General features: G+C 35.7%; 1 protein-coding gene and 1 long non-coding RNA gene across 7 annotated transcripts in view; both read left to right on the forward strand.

The window, feature by feature from the left end:
- LOC119070145 (apoptosis-stimulating of p53 protein 1) overlaps window positions 1-11,347 on the forward strand; it is a 150,715-nt gene extending 139,368 nt beyond the window's left edge. For all 6 annotated transcript variants that reach the window (XM_037174490.1, XM_037174481.1, XM_037174494.1 and 3 more), the window contains 6 exons: window positions 2,481-2,800; window positions 3,854-5,255; window positions 9,252-9,334; window positions 10,104-10,321; window positions 10,384-10,586; window positions 10,657-11,347. In XM_037174490.1, coding sequence (XP_037030385.1) covers window positions 2,481-2,800; window positions 3,854-5,255; window positions 9,252-9,334; window positions 10,104-10,321; window positions 10,384-10,586; window positions 10,657-10,695 — 2,265 coding nt within the window. In that variant the 3' untranslated portion in view covers window positions 10,696-11,347. The remainder of the gene's footprint in view (window positions 1-2,480; window positions 2,801-3,853; window positions 5,256-9,251; window positions 9,335-10,103; window positions 10,322-10,383; window positions 10,587-10,656) is intronic.
- Window positions 1-18,906, forward strand: part of LOC119070809 — a 531,393-nt gene that overhangs the window by 152,903 nt on the left and 359,584 nt on the right. The gene's annotated exons all lie outside the window — the stretch shown is intronic.

Below are 18,906 nucleotides of genomic sequence, written 5' to 3' on the forward strand. Positions count from 1 at the left end.
TGAAATGAACGCGATACTTTTGTTAATGATCCGATGTTGACTTTGTTGAATGTGTTGTTTAAAAATTTTTACAATTAGCATGGGTATGTCGGCCATAAAGAATGTCTGTTCAAAATATCCAGTTCGGAAGAGATAATTCTTTTCAAATTAATCGTTATTGCTATCAGACTCAGCCGTCACATCGCAAATTTGAGACAAATAATTACAGTACAAGAAAGATTTCTGAAATTTCCAGGGCTTATTATTCGTAATTTTTAGAGTTTTTCTTTTGAAACCCAACCTACCGAAATCGGACGCATTTTCCATCGAACATTTTATATGAGATTTAGGTGTAGGTCCCCTGAAGTCAAACATATTTCTAATGACACCGAACATGCTTGTGTAGTAACGCGATGATTGTACCTTTGAAGTGTAAATTGGAGGCCTACTCGAAAGTCTACGAACATCTTTCATGTTTGGTATCGTTACAAAGCTTAAGCTTAGGGCTTAGCAATTGGACAAATTTTGATTTAAAAAAATTACTTTGATAGTGTTCCAGCAGTGCTCAAAGTTCGCCGACGGTAGCAAAAAAAAGATGGTCAAAAATTGGCCATTAGAGACAACATCTAAAAAATCAGTTACTAGTGGTGGATAGGGCTTGTAACCCTCTGTCCATATCAACAATCCGAAACTTCCACGGTTGCCCATATCGCCCATTGAAAATCGTGATTTTTCGACTACTTGGGGCTACAGCTGCCCAACCAGATGTTCCAATGTGAATTCGTTTTAGAAGGTACAATCAATTTGTCACACACATGCATGTTCGTAATTTTTCCGCTGAAGGGCAACTACTAGAATATCGCCGAAATAATTGCATATTTACCCGTATTTTAAACCGCTCATAATTCAGTGTATATGAATTTGTCCCTAAATGCCCCGAAAGAACATGCCTTTCAAATGACCTCACACGACTTTGTACATTTCGTTAAGCCGAAGACAACGCCGTATGAAAAATCAACGCACTTCAAGCAAAAGTGCTTCGAGTGACAGTTGTCAAATAGAGGACTAGCTAGCATGAAAAATGTTTCCAGATTGTTTTACAGTGTCAAAATTTGTTTGATACACTAACCCGTTACAGTACTCTATTTAGAGAATCACTCATGCTTGAAGTGCTATGGAAAATTCATGTTTCCGACCACCTCTCACACAAGCATCATGGAATTAAAAAAAAAAATGATCTCAGGTGACCATTACCTATCTAGGCACGCATAAAAAAGTTCGCTGGAAAATGCGTCCGATATCGGTAGGATAGTTTTCAAAATTCTGTAAAATTATTATAATTCTTAAATCTAGAAATTTTGAAGATTTTTGAGTATTTATGTCTAAGAACTTAAGAATTGAATTTCCAAATAATAAGCCCTGGAAATTTCTCTAACTTTTCACTTGAATTTTTCAAGAAGCCACTTTTTCACGACAAAAAAACCTGTTCACTGAAATAACTTCACAGAATTTTTTTTGACAAGCATTCTCTGCATTCCGGAGAAAAACGTTACGATGTCCTTACCCGTAAAAATGTTTTCAAACGAGACACTCTGGTGTTATGTTATGAGCTATGTCATTCATCCGATCAATTACATCTTGTCCTACGTTCTTCGTCATTCATAAATTTTTTAGTTTAACTTCTACGACCACTGAAATTAACCATTTTCTATCTTCCATACCCTTTTCCCATCAACATCAACCCCATAAGCACTGGTCATAATGTCCATAATTTTAACGTAACTTGAACGGTTATTCCCTCATCATCAAATAACCAAAAACTTTTCCTTTTTAATGTCCACATTTCCACAAGCATAATACCGAACGAGGCTTACGAATAGCAAACCATTTTAAAATTTCATTTTATCGTTTATAGTGTGTAGGCAAACGTATACACGAGAAAAGTGAAAATGAATGGACTTCTTGTTAACATTCAGTTTGTTTTGTTTTTTTTTTGCCTTCGTATCCCAGTTTATCCATGTTACCCTAATTTAATATGAAAACTTTCCCATTTATGCGTTTAATTACACGTGTATAAAATTTTCATTTCAATTTTCCCGACATATATAGCTCATTGTACATGGTTGTGTTTTGATGGCACCGTAATGAATAGGCTACGATGTTGTTGAATTTTTTACCACTATCACAGCTTATTATGAAATAGTGCCATGGTTTGTGGTTAAATTTTATATACCTAAAGTAAATTGTGTCGACCTTAATTTCACTGGCGGTCACGTCGAAAGCAACCATTTGGCAGAGAATGATGCTGTTTTGTTTAACTGAAAATACAGTCTGTCAGCTAACGATTCAAAGTACAAGTAGACTAACACAGTGTGAGAAGAACATCTAGTCCATATACACGATGTCCACTTTATAGTGTATCAACGAAGTCGATATGCCGGGCGGGCGGCGGTCAGTTTATTATAAAGTACTCATACAAATTTGTTTATTTCTGTTTTCAGTATCGCAATCAATTGTCTTTACAACAAGATGCTCGACTTCATTTGCAACGTGAGGCTTTACAGCAACGACAAGCTGAATTACGTTCAGTTGATCAACGCATTCTGGAACTGCAGAATCGATTACACAAAAAGAAGGCATCTACCTTACTGCACCAATCTGGTAATGGTACAGTACCGCAACAGCAGCAACAACAGCAGCAGCAACAGCAGCAGCAGCAACAGCAGCAGCAGCAACAGCAACTGCAGCAGCCTCAACCGAATAGCATTTTTAATAGCAATGGCAATAATATCCCGATTCTTACCAACAATGCAAGCAATAAGTAAGTATTTTTGAAGTATTTATTGTCTGCCCCATGCGAAAGTTGATTATTACATAGCAGTTTGCTCCTGCGAAAATGATCCATTAAATGAAGAATATTTTCGGTTCATTTTACGTGAATTACCTTGTACTTCTACGTAATTCACTATTTCGGAAACAGCTTTGTGATACTCTATCGTGTGTTTTTGAGCAACTTGCTTCGGTATCCGTTTTTCAATAAAAGTAGTTGTATACGTCGACTTCGGCACGAACTCTACGTTTATTTAAAAGGCAGTTAACGAAGGTGGTTGATAAAGACACAGTTTGATTTTGTCACCTCATGAAGTGAACTGTTTTTGCAGCATCCAATGTAATCTACTATTATATCAGTCTGTTGAAGATTCTTCGATCAAAATAGCTATTGTACTCATTAATTCTGGTGATATGATATGTCCGGTCTGTGAAAGGTTAATTTGCTCCGACTGCGTAACCATTCATGTATTTCACAATGTTTCGAAATTGTATTTTCGGTGATTAATGCTAAAATGACCCATACTCAAACACACATAAATTTCTCCACACACATTTTCAACTCGTTTTCGTTACAAAATATTGGAGCCAGAAATATCGACTACATTTGGTATTTACGCACCCCTTACATATATAGCCAAGAAACTATTCCATTCGAACACGAGTGATTTGTACAGCTCACACATTATTCGGGTGAACTTAACGAACTTCATATCCCATTACATTTTCACATTGGCCATCGAAGTACTTAAAAACTCATTACGTATCCATTTACATGGAAGTACGTTCTATGAACAGGTGTTCTGTGAACTATATGTACATATGGTGAGATAACACGATCCGATTGAGTTGTGGAATGAAAGAGCACACACTAGAATTGTAGTGGATTTACGTGATTTATGTGACTATTATGTTTGCTAATCCTGATGTCAAACCAAAAAACTTTGGTGTCTACATCATCCTCAGTCACCTTCAGCAATTTCACCCGTTCGGATCGTTAAAAGTATTTTCTTTTTGTTAAACAAACCATGAATTCATATTGCAGGCCGTCAAATAGTGTCTATCCATCACAACGGATTATACCACGAGGAAACATTGCTGCTGTTGAACCGTATATGCATACGCCACAAAAAACTGCACTAAAACCAGCTCAGCATCAAATCAAAAAGCCACATCAACAGCAACTGTTCCAGGATCTGACGAATTTGAAGCAGAATATGCAACTAACCAACACCAACATCAATGTGAATCATATTACGTTAGCCGACAGTGATGAGAATAAATTGGCCAGACAGAAGCTGCATATGAAACAGAATTCGAAGGACTTGGACAGTGAAACTGGATCGGACGTTTCTACCAAGAAAAATGACTCGAAATTTCAAACTTTGCCTTACTTAACGAAATATGGACTGAGTAAAAGTGCTAGTAGCGGTGCGATACCATACAATGTTACGTCAATGCATCAGAAGCAGAAGAGTAATGAAAGTGACAGTGATAAAACTAGTGAGTCGGAGGGTTCAACGAAATTGAATGGTCAATCGCATCAACAGTTAACCGTGCATAGTATTCCATTGAGTACGATAAACCGGTCTTTAGCCGTACCTGTCGCTACTGTGACTACGAACTCGGTACAGTTCTCCAATGGCAATCAGGAAAATGAAGTCGATAGGCCAGCGATAAAGCCGAAGGCTAAACACCAAATTCCATCCGGTAATCTGGTTGTTCCTCCAAGGAAACCAATAAGCAGTGTTGCACCGACGACGGTAACGCATGCAGCGAAAAGTGTTGCACAAAATCCTAAAGTGCATATGGTCGCTCCGAATGTAAACTCAACACCAATTGTTTCCACTGGTGTTGATAGTGAACAAAGTCGACCAGCACTGCCACCAAAACCGGCTAAACAAACGGAATCCGAATCAAACGGTCTTTCATCGACAGTGCCTACCGTAGTCAGCGTAATCAATAAACCTCCAGTAACCGAACCCATCCAAGATAATCAATCTACAACATCTGCGAACCATCAACCCGCCGATAATCTTCCTATTAAAGCTAGACCGTTAACAATCAAAAAGCAACCCCTATCCGAGCAGCCAAAGTTGCGATCAATGACGTCTGGTATCAAACCGGTGCAGTATACGTCCCGGCGGATCGAAATGCCGCCAGCGTTTTTATTCCCAGAAATCGAAAAGGGCAACCTGAAAGATAAGAGCAGCAGTCAGTCATCCAGCAGCAGTACGGTTGACGACACCGACAAATCGACAACATCGTCAACGAATGACGAAGAGGTCAATAATCATACTCACGATGTGGTACGTCGAACGAGATCTTCGTTGAGCGAAAATGGTAAAGTGAAATTGGCTCGCAGGGTTAGTTTCGATCCGTTGGCATTGCTGCTGGATGCTAGTCTGGAGGGTGAATTAGAATTGGTCAAAAAGACTACAATGCAGGTGAGTCACATTTCTGATTGAAATTTTGGGCTCTTACAGTCAGAGGCAGTGAAATTTCAGTGTGAATTTACTTCAGCTGATCCACACACAATCAAAACTTTTTATACGGTTTTATCACTACTACGCATTGGGCGTGCAGCAGCTTAAGCCGTATAAACAGTTTTGATTGTATGTGTGCATCAGCTGAAAAACAACTGAAACAATTCATGCTGAAATTTCACTTCTCTCTGACATTAACACATTTGAGAAATTTTATGTAGAAAATCAAGAATATTTTACAGAACTTCGAGAGAATTCATAATTTTTCTCGAAATTCTTTCGATTTTATCAAATCCTAAAACTTTAAGTAAATCGAGAAAATTTAGGAAAATCGAGAAAATCTGGAAAATTTGAATTTTCATCAATTTTTTTCAATTTTCATTAATTTTGTCGAAATCAACAAAACTTGAGAAACTCAAGAAAACTTATCTAAAAACGAGCCATCAGAACAGTCGGAGCGTTTGCTGCGACTGAGCCCCGTACAAACCCGTATATCTATTGCGTACGTGACCCTAGTGCGTCTGTCACCCTATTTTGACCGTAAGCCTATGCGCCGGTTAAAGTAGTTAAAGTAAAATTATTATGTAATGTGTACATCTTAGAAATTGCGCATAGCGCAATTACGAAGCCCCGTACGACGTTCCTTTCAAATAAAACAAAAATTTCAAATAGCCCTAAAATTTTAATTTATTGAGTATAAATACACATAGGGCCTAGTATCGGCCTCAGTCCGAGGATCCAAATTTATTTTTTTTTTCAACTACATTCTATTCGGCCTTTGATTACCTTCCAAATGAAACAAAAAATACGGAAAACGGATGAAATTTGCTCGAGTTATATGTAAAATACCCTAGTAGCGGCCTTAGTCCGAGGACCCAAATTTAATTTTTTTTCAACAACATTTTATTCGGCCTTTGATTACCTTCCAAATGAAACAAAAATTACGAAAAACGGATGAAATTTGCTCGAGTTATATGTAAAATACACATAGGGCCCTAGTAGCGGCCTTTGTCCAAGGACCCAATTTTTTTTTTTCAACAACATTCTATTCGGTGTTCGATTATCTTTCAAATGAAACAAAAATTACGAAAAACGGATGAAATTTACTTGAGTTCTATGTAAAATACGCATAGGGCCCTAGTAGCGGCCTTAGTCCGAGGACCCAATTTTTTTTTTCAACAACATTCTATTCGGCTTTTGATTACCTTCCAAATGACACAAAAATTACGAAAAACGAATGAAATTTACTTGAGTTCTATGTAAAATACGCATAGGGCCCTAGTAGCTTTTCACTTCTAAGGCCCTAACTCACGGTCCACTCACCCGATTTAAAAAAAACTTTTTTTCCTGGATTGGTATTGACAATACCTATCATTTGCCGTGTCATTTACATTTCCATCGTTTATTTTGCCATAAATATCACCAAAAGACCTTAAATCACTTAGGTGGCCCTAACTCACGAAGGGCCGACCCGAATATGCCCATCTTCGAACTTAGCCTCACTATTTTGACTATCTTTAAGGAAAATTTTTTTTTTTGAAATCGGATTTGATTTACTCAAGATATCGACGTGACGGACAGACGGACAGACGGCCCAAATTTTTATTGCGGATTCGTCATCTATGAACATAGGCAAACACTTTGCCCTTACCGTCTGCTTCGAATTCCATCAATTACACACGGCATCGTAATCCTATAAGCCCCTTCGTACTTCGTACGGGGCTAAAAACTTTGCTTTGGAATCATTGCCTGATTTGTCTGATTTCTCGAAGCACTATAATGTGGGTTGTGTGAGATACATGCAGAACTCTTGTCGTATCCTACGAAGAACACCAACCAATAAATTTAACATTATTCAATAGTTCTTGGTTCAATGATTCACAACTAATTGAATCGTAAGTACCACACCGAAAGCTAATACTGCTAGAGCCGTTTTATCTTCAAATTTTCTCCCAATTAGTTTTGAATAATCTCTCTCGTACCAAACTACACTGCAGAAATATTCGAAACATTTTCTTGCTATTTAATAACACCATTCCGCCGTCGCACGTATAATTATTTGATATTGATCTGAATATTGCAGCTACTTGACTGTACTTTTAAAATAAATGAATTTGCGGTGTATCTGTATAGTATTCATTAATGTAATTGAATTGTCCCCATCTAATTAAAATCCACTTGTAGGGTAGATGGTGCGGAAAATGAAACTAAACGTTTGCTCTATTGCTCTCCATTGGTTTGGTTATAGGTTGTCAATATCAGGGTTTCGAAATGTATGTCCTAATAAACCAATTTGTGTGACAAATTGAGTGCCGGTACTTTAATTACGGTTTGTAACTGTCAGTATAATTCCATGGTTGATTAATTGCATTGTTGTCGTCTGAACAGAGGCACACGTTTGTCGGCTTCATGGAAACGATATTCTGTACTCAATTTAATATTACGCTCATAAGTGCTGCTAAAATAACCATCAAACGAAAGAATTTCAATCAAGTGGCGAATGTCGCGTTGGGATTTCGAGAATGCAAATAGAAGAAAGTATTTACTGCCATAAATGGGAAGGAAATTGTTTATGGGTTTTTTTAGTTCTATCACAAAGGTGATTTTAAACAACTGATGATTTTCAGATTATCGCTCAAGAGGTTTCAAGAATTTATTTAAATTTATTTAAATTTTCGAGGCGCTGATGATTCCACTTGCCTTCCTTTCTCTTACTAAAGATCGAAGTGTGGTCATTTTGATCTCTCGATATAATTTAGTGAAACACTTTTTGAAGTTCTAGCAACTGTCGACGCACTCAGCATGTAAAATCCGTCGCATCGATGTCTCGTTTTCGTGTGTTTATTGACCGCGGCTTCGCCTCGGATCAACGAAAATTCACACGAAAACTATACTTTTCATCTTTTTATCCCTAGTCATGTAATATATATAAAGCACCTGTTGCCAAGATTGATATTTTGACGTGTGGGACATTATTGCCCTACCCGAAGGCGTGGGCCATAATGCCTACACGTCAAAATAACAGTCTGGCAATAGGTGCATATCATATTTTATCTGTCGAGAACAGATATATCGAGATAAACAAAAACTCCCTAGAAGGATAAGCTCAAGATTATCGTTCTAGACAGATAAAATACTATTATCTGCCTAGAACGATAATATCGATATTATCCCTAGTGCAAATTTCTTTATCTCGATATGTCTCGATATGTTCTCGACAGATAAAATAGCGTATGCACCTCTGCCCTAAATGTTTATTTTGACGATTTGGAGTATCTACCACGCCTTCGGCTCGATACATAACTTCCAAATCGTCAAAATAAACATTTACGACAGAGGTGCATAATCTGATATTACCTAACTAGTGTTGAATAGACGCGACTGCGTTATTTCCTAACGCATTCCATTCCATAACTCGCTTTCGGCTGGAATCATCTCATTAGCTAAAAAATAGTATGCGTTAGGATAATAACTACTACATGCTGTCATCGAAAGCATCGCTTGAAACGAGGCTTGAAACATGAAAAGTACGGCTTCCGATGCAAGTAGCATGTAGAAGACTATAACAAGCTGTGAAAAACCAACACCCAGCATATAGAAAGCAGCACCTATAGTATGAAAATTGCCGAGATTCACTGAAATTTATCGATGAAATTTTTGGTTAAGTTTTGGTAAATTTTTGGTGAATTTCGGTAACTCCACTAAATAAAATTCTTAATAATAATTCCTCATTCCTTGCGAAATAACCAGTCCTTCATCATACAAATTTGTGTACGTCATGTCATCGTCATCCATTTAAAAATTCTCTATCACTCCACTCTCAAATGACTTTGATTCGCAGAGGAAAAAAATAATATTGATATCCGATCCAAGTACCATACCACACTCCATCACTCACACTAAAACATGTATATTGCTGAATCATTGGATGATTATGATTTTATTTTCTGTTTGCAGGTGCCGAATCCAAGTGCTGCTAACGACGAGGGGATAACAGCGCTCCATAATGCCATATGCGCTGGACATTTTGCAATAGTCAAGTATGTTAGAAAAAGTTTTTCTTTTATTTTTCATATTTTTACCGTTTACAAATCGGCGCGCTTTGCATCGTTTAATTTTTTGCAATTTTTCTGATGCATCCAAAGCTAACGTGTATGTGAAGTTATGTGTCATTTGATGATTTATAGAAATGTATGCTTTTTATGTGTGGCAAATAAAGACTCAAAGCCATACGGATAGATAGGTTGAATTTGTAGCATTAAAAATTATTTTTTGTCTACATAAAGAATGAAATGGTACGAAATGACGTGATAGGATTAAGCCTTTTGAAGAATTAATTTGTTTACGTTTTTCTAAGCTGTACAAAAAATAGCAATTGCAGAAATGGTACATGTCACATGAGCGACGCGAAATCCAAATCCAAATTTATGTATTGTTCTTCTGTCAAGTTTGACAGCACAACAAAAGAAAATTTTGAATTAGGTCTCTTTCGCGTCGCTGTGTAGTTAGAGTTACGAGAAAATGTTTAGTCCCGTTTCTTTGTTTTAAACTATCTAAACTATTGACATCCAATATGAAACGGACCCAAACCAAAATAATTTCATTTTTCTTATAATTTGCTAATGGGACATGTTCCGTTTCTGCATTTAACTATTCCAATGATGTCATTTGCATTTACGTGAGAGAGTTTGAACCAATCATTTATTGTTGTTTGCAAACGTCTTCCAGAGCAAATTGCAGATCCCCTGTGAGAACAAGAAGTGTTTGTTGCTTTTTTCACGCAATTTTTTCTACTTCATTTTCACACAGATTCCTTGTCGAATACGGATGCGACGTGAACGCCCAGGATTCGGACGGATGGACACCGTTACATTGTGCGGCTAGTTGTAATAACTTGGAAATGGTGAAATTTCTGGTCGAATCGGGTGCATGCTTATTTGCGGCCACATTGTCCGATCACGAAACACCAGCCGAAAAATGTGAAGAAGATGAAGAGGGCTTCGATGGATGTTCCGAGTATTTGTACAGTAAGTACTAGATGGAATTTTATCCAGGTCACAATTTACCAATATTATTCCCCGAATGACAGGTATTCAGGAGAAACTGGGTATACTGAACAATGGCGAAGTGTTTGCGGTGTTTGCCTACGATTCGCAGCAACCGGACGAATTAAGCTTTGATGTGAACGATCGATTGACAATATTGCGTAAAGGCGACGATTCGGAGAGGGAATGGTGGTGGGCTAAATGTTCGCCAGGCAGAGAAGGATATGTTCCACGGAATCTATTAGGAGTATGTTCGAATGGTATAACAAAACAAAAAAATTTTTACTAAAAAAATCTTTTTTTTCGATTCTCTTCAGTTGTACCCACGAGTGCCACTGCAACAACAAATTGATTAGCAGTTAGTGAAATGTTGGACACAACGGAATAAGTTTGGAAAATTGAAGAAACATTACGTATCCAGTTTTATGTAAGAGTTTCATTCAACAAATCAATTTCTCGTTTCTTTTTGTATATTTTAATGGAGAACATTGTAAATACTAGTAACCTAATTAAATGCAATTGACCTAACAATAAGGGGCAAATGATGTTATACATATATCTGATATACCGTCTTCTACCGTCTTCAGCATATTCGTTAACAATATCGAACGGAGAGTGGAAATGAAGAGTTTAGTTTTCGAACAATTGAAAATTAAAAAGAAAAAAAATTCTTGGAAAACTTCATAATGGCAAATGAATGGATGGGCCAATTCATTAATCAGCATTCGAATATTTGAAATGTTCACTGCAGGTAGTGAAGTCGTTTTCCACTTGGCTGTTTAAGTTTTATTTTATAAAAGAAGGGAAAATTTCTTAACGAAACTTTCTATGGGAAAGAATAAATTTTTCCCTGAGAGTGCATCAACACTCCGCTTCTCTGGTATTCATTCATTCAAGTTCGATTAAATTTGAATATGTTTCGTATAATACCGAGAGTTTATCTTTCGCTTTATCAGTGATGTATAACTTTATCTGCCCCTTAGAGTAATGGCAGACACAAGAAAAAAAATTGAATATAAATCGAATCAAGGAGATGCTAACTACAATAGAAAATGTGAAGTTTTCTTGGGTGTAAATTTTTTTACTTTTACTTTGGAAATGAATAGAATATTTAAGAGAAGTTCTTACTTTTGTTTTCTAAGCAAGTGGAGCAGCGCATTTTTGATGATTGCATTTTGTTTGTATTTTTAAAAATCGAAATATTTCTCGTTTGATTTTGTACTTTTTTATTTTGTTTTCCGTCTAATTTAATTAATTTATATTTTTCATTCTGAGATCATTATTTTGTTTAAACAAAAAAAATTAAATTAAAAAAATCGAAACAAATTCCGAACATATTCATATTGAATAGCTAGGAGTTTACTTATCTCTCGCACATTCATTTTCAATTTATCAGTCGATCCATATCAGCACGAATTGCATACTCTCTGTTTACAAACAAATTCTCCGTTTTCATTCCGTTTTGCCTCCGTTTACGATCATAAATTGAACACGATTCAATTTTGTCACCGTTTAGTACGCAGTTTTCTCTCACAGATTCATGTTTATTCACTGGCTTCTGTTTAATTGTCAGATAAACGGATGCACCGATTCCCAAACGGAGTGTACTATGTACGATCCATGCTTAAAGTTTCCATTCCACTCGCTCTCTCACGGCTCTCACACTGAGTACTTTTTGTTGATTAAAAACCATACTTAAGTATGGTATCCATTCAACAAAAAGTACTTAGTGATAGAGCCCTGAGAGAGCAAGCTGTCAAGTCTTAAAGCACGAATCGCTCAGTCACGGTTTTGAAACCTGTTCATCCGTTTTGTTGTTGACACTAAAATGAACAAAAATTAATTAATCAAGTAAATGGACACAAAATTTAATCTCGTACAATTTGTGATCGTAATGCATGGAACGCACTACACTCCGTTTAGGAATCGGTTCATCTGTTAACATGACAATTCAACGAAAGCCAGTGAAACAAAATGAATTTGTGAGAGAAGACTGTAAACGGTAAAAAATTGAATAGTGTTCAAGTTTTCATCGTTAACGGTGGCAAAACGGAATGAAACGGAGTGCAATTCGTGTTATTATCATGAAAACAGAAACTCACTCTCAATCACTTACAACACATCATAAAGCCCACCCACCTTTATGTGAATTGAAAATTTACAGAGTCAAAATATCACAAACATAATATCGTGGTTGGTGTGTGATAACGAGGCTCTTAACCTTTGAGAAACGTTTTTTTCTAATTGCTATCGACAGCAACGACGAAAGTGAGCATAGCAATGACCTTTGATTAATGCGGTCTTAAGTAGCAAAATCATAGCAACTCAATTCAGTAGTTGCTATAGCAGAATGTATTTCATTAAAACGAAGGATTTTACATCATACACAAGCAGCTGATACTTTTGATAATAGAAGTGAAATATTTAGTGATTGTATTGCGATGCGATACATTTTCTTCTTGTTTTTTAATGGTTTAATGAGAAGTTAACTTGACTCTGATATTTTCGAGTTATCATTCTAGTGGTTCCTGCGTTCTTTCATTCCTCAAAAAAAAGCTGTCTAGACTACGAGTCCAATTTCAATCTACTGGTTAAAACAACCGTCGGTCAACCTGAAATCTGACTTCGAACTAATCTGAACTTCACTTGAATGAAAGCTGGTTTTATAACTTTTACCTGATCTTTGAAATCTGATTCTACCTGAATGAGTTCGGTTCAGATTTTTTGTTCAAGATACGCCTAATTCTTTTTTCAAAAATTCACAGTCATTCATCAGGCCGAAAAACAAGATATTCACAAAGTATTGTCTATGACGAGTAGATGAGCTGAGCAGGTCCTCCTCGACTCTACAGTCCAGTCTCCGAAGTCAGCATGGGTGAAGGACCCGACCATAAATAGCTATCACTGACTTTGGCTGAATTTGAATACGGGCGAGCCTTAAAATTTTGATTTACAGTGGCTAACATTCTAAACCCAGCCAAACTAAGAATTTTAGTTTTCGATAATTTTGACAGTACCCAGTGTTTAAAACAGACAAGACACATTAATACGGCTGTCCTTGTCACATGTGCTCGCTTATGAATATTTTTCTTGAGAAGTGCGTATGAAAAGAATGTTTTGATCAGAGCGAGAAAACCGAAGACTAGTTAATTATAACTTGTCTTGAGGTACTTGTCAAAGTATTTCCTTCTCTTTCAACATGTTACGTTCAGAGCGAGAGGACCGAAGACCAGTTTATTATAAGTTGCCTTGGGGTACTTGTCAAAATATTTCTTTCTCTTTCATCATAACACTCTATAGACTGTTATGGTGAAAGAGAAGAAGATATTTTGACAAGTATACCATGGCAAGTTAAAATAAACTGGTCTTCGGTCCTCTCGCTTTCAACGTACCATGTTGAAAGAGAAGCAAATACTTTGACAAGTACCCCAAGGCAAGTTATAATAACTAGTCTTCGGCTTTCTCGCTCTGATCATAACAGTCTATGGGAAACTACTGACATTTGACACTTTCAACACTTGAAACGTCAAAAACATGAAAAATGTCCATACAGTCAGTGGCTGGGGGAGAGGGGTCTAAAACCGACAAAAAGTAGTGGACGTCATTTATGAACGGCCTAGCCACTGTAAATCCACCAAAATCAACTTAATCCTGATTCTCATATCGAAAAATCAGACAAAGAAAATTAGGCCAGATCTGTTTGAGATTCGCTTGACTCTATGTACGTCCGGGACTACCATTTCTCTTCTGTTTCTCTAATAATATAAACCATAAAGACACGTCCTGAGAAGTAAAATATTTGATTTTACGAAACAATGGCTGTCGGGGAGAAAAAAATGTCAACTAAAATTCTACAGCAAATGGAAAAAATCAGGTCTCTTTCAAAAATAAATCGAGTGTCTTTTACACGCACCAACTATGTATACTTTAAGTAGTAATCATCATAACATTCTTTATAATTACGTTCACGTTGCCTTTTAAAATTAAGATAACTTTTGAACAATTTGATCTTTTTTGTTTGCTTAGCACTTTGAGAGCTAATTTATCTTAAGTATTACAATGTTTTGTATCTAGCGATTTAAGGCTGAAATCTTTTCGTCGATAATTTATTCTTTTTGTGTTAATTGATACCTTTCACAGTTTTTGCAATCTAATTTATTTGTACCACGTCCCATAGATAGACTAGAAATAACTAGACAGTCAAACTAAGAGAGCATATCAATATCATTATTGTGGATTATGAATAAATAAATAAATCAAAAACAAAAATAGCAAAAACGAGAATTAGAGTTCGGTTTCAGTAAATCTAAACCTACAAACTTTTATTAAGATAAAATTAGAATCTAATCGAGGTACATATATTTATCAAAACAATATACATAAATATGAACAGAACACCTTGTTATATACACAGCAAACATTCATCTTGAATAGAAATGATGATTACGTCTATAGAGAGAAACAGAAAAAAAGGGAGGAAATTAGATAAAGAAATTATATTCATGGAAATTTATATAAATAGCCACCAGCGAAACAACAATAGCAAAATTTATAGAACATAGCTGGATAGTCGGACAGAAATGATGAACAAAAAATAATATTTTAGAACAAAAAATTAATCTTATCAGTTACTGAGAACAAAAATAAATATTAAATCAGAGCATCTTAAAGCGACAAGCACGGGAACAGGTTTTTTTTTCTAACAGAAAAAGAGACGCGAATCATGCCAACAATCAAGGAACCTAAATTTGTAATCACTGGATTGGAGTTGAGAATTCTGTAGACTGTTACGACTAAAGATGAGGAAATGCTGACCAGTTGTTTAAACTTACCAAACTTGCCAAATTTTTGTTAAAATGTGTGGGTCATAGGTCAAAATGAAATAGATTAGAAATAATTTTAAACTGGACTTCCTCTCAATGTTTTCCTTTCATTCTTGAATTTTCGACAGCTGACCCACAGACTAGTTAAATTAAACTGGTCCTCAAACTCCGTGAACACTCGATTCATTCATTGTTTGCCTCATTAAAAGCGAATACTAGATGCTTTCCGAATACTACATGCTCTATTCTCGTAAGGCAAGTTACAATTAAGTCATCCGGACAAGTTATTTTTGATCGACGTAAACAACATTCTAAGCATAAAGCAACGCACTTATAAAGCAAAAGTGATCACAATCATAAGGTGTACGCGTCCAAAATCCACTGTGTCTTAACGAAGAGATATTTCGAGGTATTTAATTGTTATCTGGACTTGTGGGTCATGGCAAAATGACATAAGCTACAAATGCAGTGTCGTAAATTCGAGCTTTAAATTTCGACTTATTTTCACTCATAAATTTTAGACGTTGTCCTCAAGGCCAGTTAAATTTAACTGATCTTCGCTATAAAGAATTAAGAATTCAAATTTTTCTCTTGTACTCTTGTCAGTAGTTGGCAGTAATACAAACCGCTTACTAACGTGCGAGCCTGATCAAAATTTGAATCAGATATATTTCGCGTTGCTATGTTTAGCTAGAGTTAATCGAAACTCATAAATTAGTAACACAATTTTGGACAACTTCTTGCTTAGAATCTCGTTCTGCGTCGGAAAGGTTGAAAGAGTCGTACCTATTTAACTGGCCTTCGGTATTCTCACTCTTGTTCATAACACTTTGCAATAAGCCCTGTTTCTTTAAGATGCTCATACATAAATGTAAAAGAACACAATGTCAAGAAGATAATCAAAATTATTAGAGTAGAGAAACATATTAAAAGTAAATAGTATCAACTTTTGAGACCATATCCTTAAAACTGTTTATTCTCGACACCAACCTATGTAAGAAAATGTGTTGATTTTGTCAAATTAAATATCAATTTAACATTTTTTTGTGATTAAAAACCTTTAAAAGGATTTGGAGCATTCCTGGAACCAATTCATTTTGAATTGTTAATTAAAAATAGATCTTCAATTTGTCATATCTTGTAGTTAAATAAAACTCTGATGGAGTGTGCAGGTAAATTCCTTTGATTATTGTTTTAATGACTATTTTCACAATCTTTTCTTTTTAAAACTGTACTGGACTTTGTATACATACTATTGTAATATCGACCAAAATGCAACGTTAGACATTGTTATTAAATAAACAACAAAAAATTAAGAAAAATGTTTTTTTTTCAATCGCTCGATCTTATCTGGTATCGCTTCCAAATACAACTTGAACTGGAACTAAAAACATAGCTAACGCCGACCCGTACGAAACACCTATTCGCATCAAAAGCCTTTAATGTGAAACTCTTTATTTCTCTTACTTCATACTCTTCTCTACTGAAAAGCTATTCGCCCTTTAAAAACACTTATATTATCCACTCTTTGCCTTGTACACATAAATTGCCGGAGGCAATATCAACAGCCCTGTACGAAGTCAAATTTCATAAATTCCTATTTAAACAGCTATATACCGTTATAATTACCTATATTTTACTATAAATAAACATTTTACAGATGAATATTCTATTATATAGCTCTATATGCATGTATATAGCTCTATATGACTGTATATAGCTCAATATAGCTATATATAGATATAGATGTCCACATATAGGATGCCTGCAACCCCAAACACAAAACCACTTACTTCTCTGTTAGCAGAAACTGTCTAAGTATTATTTTTCCACTTTTACTAAAATCCAATATGGACCGCCGGTAGCCATTTTGTTAGTAAACCGAAAATAGTTTTGACTCTTCATTTAATACCTTTCAAACAAACAAAAAATCATGAAATTTGGTCAACATTTACTCTAGATATTGACAAAATACTTCACGTTCACTGTACGGCCAAGTAGCCGGATATGAGCTCACTCCAAGAAACCTGTGGTAAACCGAATTTCATAAACTTTTTTTCCCTGATTGGTACGGTCAATAACTATCTAATAAAGCAGTCGAAATCCGTTCAAATTTGGCCGACCTATAAGCAAAAACTGCTTCGCGCCCTGTACCTGGTTCACACCAAGGGATCTAACTCACGAGTCGGTGATCCGATTTCTATAAACTTTTTTTTGTCGATCGGTATTGTAAATACCTTTCATTTGGTGTATCATTTAAATTCGTTTAAATTTATCCGTCAGAGAGAGCTTTTTTCTCCTTTGTTACGATCTGTCAGTTTTTTTTTATTTTGCGATTTAGTATGGAAATGAAAACTAAAATTGAGATATCTTTGCTGTTTTAAGTGGTTTTTCATATTTTTTTGGACCAAAATGTTTTAAAATTTGTTTGGAATCGATTGGCATTAACAGATTGTGTGAAAATATTTTTTTCTATTTTATTATTTTGTTAATGTCAATCGATTCCAAACACACTTTAAAACATTTTGGTCCAAACAAATATGAAAAACCACTTAAAACAGCAAAGATATCTCAATTTTAGTTTTCATTTCCATACTAAATCGCAAAATAGAAAAACTGACAGATCGTAACAAAGGAGAAAAAGCTCTCTCTGACGGATAGATTTATACAACTAATGGCGTGGATTGGAAAAGGTCCGAAACAATAGAATTTTATGTCAATCTACAGTTAGGGTTTTAAAACACGACTGGACAAGTTTTAGGCAGAGTCTTACAGAGTCGTTATTTTCTTTTGAAAATATTGGTGCTACAGCAGTAAACGTATTCGAAATTTAATCTCCAAACTGGACAAATTCAGGTTGACCCAACAGACCGAACCTGAAGTGTTTAAATACGTTTACTACTGCAGCACCGACATGTGCCATGAAAAGGTAATGCGGTGGACTGAAAATCATACTAAAGTCGGAGCATTATAATTTGATCGATTCTACTCATTTAATTCATTTTTAAATAATTGTAGTTTTCGAAGAAATCATTTCGAAAATATTACAGTATAAAAGCTTAGACACGTGCATTTTGAACGGATTACCCGCATGCATACCGCGAGTAAACAGCTCTAATGCGCATGTGTAGTGTAAGCTTTTATACTGTAATTTTTTCGAAATGATTTCTTGTAAAACTACAATTATTTAAAAATGAATAGAATCGATCAAATTATAATGCTTCGACTTTAGCTCAATCTATTGTCTGTGAGAGTGAGTGAGTTAATTTTGCATGACCTGAATTAAGCCTGTGCCGAGCCTTGTAACGAAAGAGGTTCCATGTTTCGATATTTTGGACAATTTTGAGCAATTTAAAGGCATGGACAGAAAAAACCTAAGGATGATATCCTGTTAGTCATTCAAGTTCATCAAAAGGTAATAGATGGATTTTAATTAATTTGATCCAAACTTGCGAAAATAGAAACGGGTAGGCAAGCAAGCTTCATAATCTGAGTAGTTCCGTGTTTGGTGCCCTAAACTAACCATACACAGTAGAATGAAGTAAATGGTGCAACTCATTCCTAATGAATTCTGTGAACCAAATATCTGAGTCTAACTTAAGGCGAAAATATAATTTCCAGAGGAAAATCCTTAAATCTTGCTAACTCATAGGCGTTCTTAGGTGTTCACGTTAAGCATGTGGTCCACTCACCAAACCTCCAGCGGCAAAGACTAAATGGACACATCCAGCAGCAATAAAGGCA

This window comes from Bradysia coprophila, chromosome II (genome assembly GCF_014529535.1).
Source record: "Bradysia coprophila strain Holo2 chromosome II, BU_Bcop_v1, whole genome shotgun sequence".
NCBI lineage: Eukaryota > Metazoa > Arthropoda > Insecta > Diptera > Sciaridae > Bradysia > Bradysia coprophila.